An 8348-nucleotide genomic window follows, 5' to 3' on the forward strand; every position below is an offset into this window, starting at 1 on the left:
ATTGACATGAACATCATCTATTTTAATCTAAATGTTAATCCATGCACAATAGTTCAACAATAATGCAATGTCTATAATCACAATGACCCAACAAGATTTGAACCCCATTGCCAACAATAATTTAATACTAAACAATAAACAACAATTTATCAAATATCTTATATTATAATAAATTTTAATATTATGTATTTATCAGTCTACTGTTCAAATAAGTTATATATATATATATATATATATATATATATATATATATATATGAACATACAAAAATATAATTTAATCCATTATTAAATTGAATTTCAATTGTGTGTAGAAAGGGTTAAAAAACATCTCAAGGTTACAAGGTAACCCGCCTCCCATAATCTTCCTCCACTTTGTGTCTGGGGTAATATAGTCATTGACATTCTCCCCACAATTTAATTTTAGATAATATTTAAGCTGACAAAACTTACTCATTATTAATGAATTCCCACCTAGTCAATTGCATTCCCAAAATCTTACTATATTCCCTCTTCCCACCATTCATCTAAGACCCTCTCGGAGCAGATTTTTATTTTTAATCAAATTATTTTAGATTTTGGAGCTCGAGGGCCAATCATTGTCAGTCAAATAGTACACAAAGGGTGATTGATTAAGGTATTTTCTTTCATAATCTCTCCCCATCAAGTTTGATTCCCAGCCAGACACCAACCAATTTTAGTGATTAGAGCTTTGTTCAAGTCAATGATCTTCTCGATTCCCAACCCCCCTTTCTCCTTATGCTTATACATCATGTCCCAGTTCACCAGGATAATTCAATTTCTTTCCTCATGTCCTTTTCAAAGGGAATTTCTTTGAATATTTTTAAGGAGCCATACCACGAGATATTTTAAATAAAGAAAAGAAGCAAATAAGTATTCCTTGGAGAGAGGCTGACAATAGTTAAAGTTTTCCCGTATTACTGAAAACCTTTCCCTTCCATCCCACAAGTTTTTTCTTCTTTCTTTCTTGGATTTTATTATTATTATTATTATTATTATTTATTTTTAAAGAGGGGTAAATGCTTTTGACCTGGAGCTATGAACCAGTGAGGTCACAAACGGGGGACCTCATCCCCATTAGATTTGAACCTTGATGGCAAGGATAACAACACAACAACTTAACCATCACAACATGCCACTATTGGCTATCTTTCTTGGATATTGTTCCAAAATTGAGTAGAAAATTTCTTCACTATGATGGGAGGACCAAGGTAAGTGTTTAGGAGACCAACATATTGGCATCCTATGATAACACTTATATGCCTCTGTAGATCTGGGTTTGTATTAAAGAATTACATCTTTCTCTTGCTATAATTAATTTGTTGACAAGAGGTGGAAGCATAGTCATCCAAAAAACTTCTCCAACATCTAGTTTCAATCACAGAGGAACAACCAAATAAGAAGGTGTTATCCAAAAACTGTTGTATAACCTCTCGAGGTAAGGAGGTTATCGCCTTAATCCCTTTGATAGCTCCCAAACAATCCATACTTGAGAAATATCTTCCTAACACCTCCACAACCATAATGAAGAGATAAGGGGATAAAGGACCCCTTGCCTCAATCCCCACCCAACACAAAAGAAACCCCAAGGAGTACCATTAACAAGGACAACAAAATTACTAGTTTTAACCACAGTTCTCATCATTCTAATGACTTTGTTATTGAAACCAATTCTGTATAGGACCTTATAGAGGAAAGATCAGTCCACTTTATTGTGTGCCTTGGATATAGCCAATATTGTTTGGTCTTCTATATATGCTCTAAAATAACATGTGTAATATATATTTTCAAAAATAATTGTCCATTGCTCAGTCTCAAAAGATACATTTCATGTTTCTTAAAGCATATATAGATCTTCCTTTGATGGATCTTTGGAGATTGAATGAAGTATATTGATGCAGAGCTACACCCTTGGAAACTTATTGTGGAATTGAGCATTCAAGAAGTTTAACAATGGGATCTTACACATCAATTAAGGAAAACTTATAAGTTCGAATAGCATCAAAATTCTTCAAATATTTGCTTATGACTTTCACAAATGAATAGATATGAGAAATTAGGTTTATGAGAGGGAATATTACTGAGTTATAGACATTTTCTTCAAGTTATAGCCAAATCTAATGAGTAGAATGAAAGTTGTAACACTTTTGTCAAAATTGTTAATTAGAAAGTAGGTTTAGACTTGCCTTCACTAAAATGACCATAATTTCTGCAAATAATTTGTTTTTTGATAAAAAACTAAAACAAAGATAACTTCCGAAAATATAAGTTACATATTTGTATCTTTTCATATGTGTTCGTACCAATAGAATTAATAGACATATTTCTAGAAAAAATAACACAAAAAATTTGGCACAAAACTTATAATTTATTTTATTCCAATTCTTCTTCAACTCTTCTCCAACTTTTCATTTCTTGATACACAATGTAAATCACATCCAATACATCATATCTAAAGCTTTTCCCACTTCTATAACCTATAATATAGCCCCTATGACTCTTCACCTTCCTCTTTACATCTGCTTTTCATATCGTCAACTTTTAATAATAGCATTTATTATCTATTGACACTTTTTGTATTTTTTTTTAATAGAAATGACCTCTAAACTCTATAAACCATGAATAATATAAAAACAAACTTTAAATTAGTACAAAGATAATAAACCCTTTAAACTCTCTTATGAGCTACTCATGCATATAATGTAATTATTACAACCTTACATCATTTATTCATTCTATTACATTTGACTGACTCAAACACCATATACATGAGCAAAATTGGTCTTATAACTAGCACACACACACACACACACACACACACACACACACACACTCATTTTTATTGAATGTTCTTATCAAATAAGATGAAAATTGATCTCTCTCTCTCTCTCTCTCACACACACACACACGCGCGCACGCGCGCACACACACTTCTTTATAAATATTCCAAGAGTTTTTTTGTTGCGCTTGTTCAAGCTAGTAAGGACACCAATGCAATAAACACACGCACGCACGCGTGCGCGCACGCCCACACACACACACACACACACACACATTTCTTTATAAATATTCCAAGAGTTCTTTCTTTGCGCTTGTTCAAGCTAGTAAGGACACCAAAGCAATAATAGGTATGAGTCACATAAGCACATCCATCTAGTTAAACATTATAATACGATGTTAATATTAACATGAACATCATCAATTTTAATTCAACTGTTCAAATGTATGTACAATAGATCATCAAGGATTCAATGTCTATAATCACAATGACCCAACAAGATTTGAACCCTCATGATTACAATAATAATGCACATCTTTAACTATCATACTAAGCAATAAACAACAGTTTATGACCCAACAAGGTTTGAACCTTTGTAACTGCAATAATAATGCATATTTTTAACTCTCATACTAGACAATAAACAAATAAATATCAATATTATCTATTGATCAATCTACTCTTCCCACAATATAATTTAATCCATTATTAAATTGAGTTTCCATTATGTGTTGAAAGGGTTAGCAAATCTCTCCACTATATTTATAAATTTCATTCAAAATGATTATTCAAAATATTAAGTACAACTTAAATTGTTATATAATCGATAGTATATTATTTTTAAGTTAATAATATATTAGGTCTCCTAATCCAAATTGCTCTCTTACATGATTATTAAAGTATTATTCATCTAGAATAATATAAGATCCAAATTACTAGTGAAAGATAAGATACTAGAAACTTCTAGGGAATTCTTCAGTTTTAAAATATTAATTAAAATAATAGAAAACATCCATCTTTAACCCTCACCACTTTTTATAGTTACCCTAATGTCTTCATGAAATGAGTTGTCAAGCAGGCCTCTGGCACACCTCACATTTGATGGCCGTAGGGCAGTATTAAGGCGTGAAAAAGGGACATTTAAGGGCCGAAGAAAAGTAAGGCTTTTTCAATGATTACACTCTGGATAACCCTAAGAAAGTCATTTGACAGGAAGCTCAACCGTTGAATTTCATATGAATGAATTTGCAGCGCAAGAAACAAAATTATCTCAAATTATTGGTGATCGGTCTCGCCAAACAAGTCGCCATCGAAATTCCGAAAACAAGTAAAAGAAATCAGAAAGCTCCTCGCAACAATCTCCGTGAAATAATCAACCAAAACATCAGCAGACAGCGACAAAAGTGGGTCCATGTTCCATTATCTTTATACAGCTCGAAGTGCCCTGCGGATTACTGCAAAGAGAAGCCAGAGGAGCACAAAAACAGGGATTGGGAAATCTTAAACTCTGCAAAATTTCTTGCAAGCAATCTTTGTTGTGTCTTACTCTTCGGCTGAAAAGGAAAAAAAGAATTTCAGATCTGAGATTGTTTAGATTGCCCTATTCGATTCAAAGAGCCATGGAAGTCACCGCAATTACATCTCCAAGAGGCCTAATGTGCCCTGATTCAGTACCCACATGCTTATCACCACGGAAAACTCTACACAGGTCCTCCAGTGGCCTCAATTTCGGTCATATGAAATATCCATCATTGCATTCAATGAGGTCTCCCTTGAGTCCCTCTGCTAGAGCAGCCATGGGCTCTGTACAGCAGCAGCAGCCATCTCAGAGCTTTTATGAATTGCTTGGAATCTCTGGCGATGTGGGATTAGATGATATCAAGCAGGCATACAGGCAGCTGGCTAGAAAGTATCATCCTGATGTGTGTACTCCTGAGCAAGCAGAGGAGTATACGAGAAGGTTTATTGAAGTGCAAGAGGCTTATGAGACTCTCTCTGATCCTAGGAGGAAGAATCTGTATGATAGTCATTTTGCAATGGGGTTTGCTTCTGGTGCATATGGGAACAAGTGCTACCCACAAGAGGTAAGGGTACTGATCGAACGATTTTTTGTTTTGTTTGTTTGATGCCTTTGTTGTTTTGAAAACCTACTTAAGCAAGGATGCTTTTCTTTGTAGTTTTAGCTCACAAGTCCATTTAGGCAGAGCTAATGGACGATTGTTTATTACTTGAGATCTAGCCTTGTATAAACAAGCTCTGATAAGAGATCCTGGTGTTTTTTCCTGACAATTTTCTGTTAATTTTGATTGCACTCATTTTAAGCAAATCCGATTTACTTACCGTTTTTGGTTGTTTTTAACATCGAATATCTTATTCAAGCAGATTCAATGAAATTAGATTCTCTTTTACTGTTTTTTACACCTAAAATATTAATCAAACAGATTTAATAAAAGTCCCCCGGGCACAAGAGATTTTGGAGCACAGAGTGAAAATAGGTTTTGTCCGTCTGTTTATTGGGGGGAACAGATCTACTCAATCAAAGCCGATGATGGTTTTTGGTTGTTTATTTTCTTTATAATCTGTTTGAGCAGAATTAAGATTGACCGGGTTATTGTCAGTATGTTTTGGAGATCTAATCTTTTATAGACAAGTCTTGATGAAAACTTCTCTGTCTGACATTGTCTGTTTGGAGTTTTACTTGTTGGGGTTAAGATTTGATCTCTAAATAAAATTCTTCTGTTTTTAAATGAATGTTTGAAATTGTACTTACCGTGGCGAAGATTTGGGCTTTGTAAAACTTTGCTTTAGTCGGGTCAAGATTTAGATGTAGCGAAGTTTGCAATTTTTGGGTACTAAGTTTTCAACTTTGTAAAGGCTTGCTTGTGTTGGGGATCAGATTTGTAAAGGAATGCATGTTTTAGGGAACAAATCTGGGATGCTTTCTGCCTAGTTTGTTTAGATAATCAAAATTGGTTTTTTTCTTTTTGATCCCCAACCATAAGGGTGTCAAAGTAATTAACTTCTGGTATTTGATTATCTGAAATTTGCACCACTGATCTTATAAATCAACTTGATACTTTCTTTCAATGATTAAACTGGAAGTTATGTTTTAGATTTCTGCAGTCCATGGATGTTTTGGGGTGGCATGTCCTAGTTCTTAAGTTACGGTCTGGAAGATTTTGCCCTTCTCTTCCGTTCTGATCTTCGAAGTTTAGCTGGACATCTAATATCTTAACAGACCCTTTAAAATCTTATACTTCTGTTATGATTGAAGGGTTGAGAAGTTTTAATGTATATCCATGGTTTGTTGTATTCTATAAGGAAGATCCAGTAAAAACATTTCAGTTTTTGATTGCTTATGATTTATAGTTTGTTTTTATCAAGGTTTGGTGGTTGATAATTTGGTACTGTGTGCATTGGTAATATGTGGCTTAAATGTAGATTTAAATTTGACCCTTAATAATTTAGAATATCTGACTATACCCCTTGAACATATTATTAGTTTATAAACAAATTACAATGCTTTCCCATGCTGAAGGTTGATTTTGTGTTCATGTATGTTTGAATCTAAATTTGCAATAAAATTTTTACTCTTCCAGTGTTGAAACTTTGGGTCTGCATCTGGGTTTGCTTTAATTTTCACTTTGTATCTGAATCTCTAATATTTTATCTTGTGGTTGTTAAATAAGATCTTCATGTAATTATCAGCTATTAACTACTGTATAATATCCCTATTCCTATTTATCTGAACTCTTTCCCAAATTAATACTCCTTAGACTAGCGCTATTGTGAAACAACCCAAATCAACTCTTTGCCAAGGCATTTTGCTAATTTGTCAAGTCTACTCTTATCATTTTGCTGCCAGTTCATATCACTTTGCTTCTTAGACATCAAACTCTTTAAATAGCCATATATATTTATACTGCTGATGTTTACAATTGAATAAGAACTATTCTTTTTTTTTTTGGGTTAAAAGCAAATACATTTGAGGTTAAAAGTGCCAATTCTTTTACCTAGAATTACCTGGACCACATATGCTGAGTACCAATCATGACATTATTGATCATAGATTGGGTCATAGGAGTTATGTCCCTCTTAGTTGTTAAATGTTCCGTGAATGGCAAAGACATTGCCTGTGCTCTGTAAAAGTAACATTACTGATTGCATCAATTATTTTCTGGCAGGAACTTATGAAAGAAGAGTGGAAATCAAGGTGGGAAGCTCAGCTCTCAAATCTGAAATGGAGAGGTGATTTAAACGATGGTGGTAAACCATTGTCCTGGGCTGCCAGGATGCGTCAACAGAGGCAATCTTCTTCTAACTAGATAATACTCAAATTTCTCTAACAAAAGCTCATTTCATGGAACACAAGAGAGGAGCTTCATAAAGTTTATAAGTTGCATCAACTTGAAACCTTTTCCTGATATACTGACCCACATTCAACTTCTTGTAGTACTTTGCAAGCTTGAGGTACTGGAAAGCAAGCTACTATGAGTTATTGTACATATAATATTGAAGCGTTTTTTGTAGATGTTTCTCTATTAGTGAAGAGATGCCGGATTGAAGGCCAAAGACCAGTAAATAGAGATACCAAACTGGAGCGTTGTTAGGAAGCCACATTTTCTTTTGCAGGTCTTGCGTCAAGCAAGCGGACTGGATTTACCTTTTGGAAGGATGAATGGAAGAGGACCTGCAAAAGAGCTGTTCCAACTTGAGTGGGAGTCATTGTTGATGTTGATACGCAACAAATATAGTGATGCCCATGTTACTAAGGAAAACATATTTGAGGTGCCACCTTTGGTGGTTCAGTTGTGTGATCATCCTTTTGTCTCTCTTTTGGAATAAGGAAAAGAACAAGAATGATCTTTATAGATCATCTTAATTTTAGTGAAACCAATTATTTGGTTTGTCTTGTTATTTGTAGTTTTACTATTTTTCACATTCCATTTTTCTGCTTCATGCCAGATTTAAACTCATGTTCAAAATATCCATGTGGTGGGATGATAGACATTTGATGCATCACAACTTCTTGTAATTGTTTTGCTGTTCTTTATATTCCTTCTTGTTGACACATGTTACTCTTGATATTTGCTTCATGCTAGGTTTAACTTTATGCCCAAAATGTATTATATCATATGCATCTTTATTGACTCATAGACGTGGTGGAATGATGGGCTGCATTTGATGCATCATAACTTTTTGTTTTGGAAATCTTATAGGTATGTTTTATTTTGTTTCTTTTGTTATTTTGTTGTTTATTTGTGTTTTTGTTTGTTATATCAATAATGTATGATAAATAATGATCTTTATGAATATCTACTTTTTGGTGGTGCACCTGAAGGTTCGTTTGGTTGCTAGATATTGGTTTATAACTAGTCATCTAAAAATTCTCTTTCATGATATACATATTTGACAAATTACTGGAACTTAAGTGAACAATCTTAGATTGTGCAATTCATAATGTTCTAATAAATATTATATAGTATCACAAATCTATAAAATCTCTCATAATGTGGTATCACTTGCCATAACATATGATGATTTTAGGC

At 33.6% G+C, this 8348-nt stretch overlaps 1 protein-coding gene across 1 annotated transcript; it reads left to right on the plus strand.

Moving 5' to 3' along the window:
• Nucleotides 1-3863: 3863 nt before the first annotated feature.
• On the plus strand, nt 3864-7692 carry LOC149528415 (chaperone protein dnaJ 20, chloroplastic-like). Its single transcript, XM_089809817.1, has 2 exons — nt 3864-4883; nt 6984-7692. Exons 1-2 carry the CDS (start codon nt 4419-4421, stop codon nt 7122-7124), a joined length of 606 nt encoding a protein of 201 aa, XP_089665943.1. The 5' UTR covers nt 3864-4418; the 3' UTR covers nt 7125-7692.
• The last annotated feature ends 656 nt before the right edge of the window (nt 7693-8348 follow it).

The sequence above is a fragment of the Cupressus sempervirens genome, chromosome 11, assembly GCF_028749045.1.
Source record: "Cupressus sempervirens isolate cs-2001-9-10 chromosome 11, ASM2874904v1, whole genome shotgun sequence".
NCBI lineage: Eukaryota > Viridiplantae > Streptophyta > Pinopsida > Cupressales > Cupressaceae > Cupressus > Cupressus sempervirens.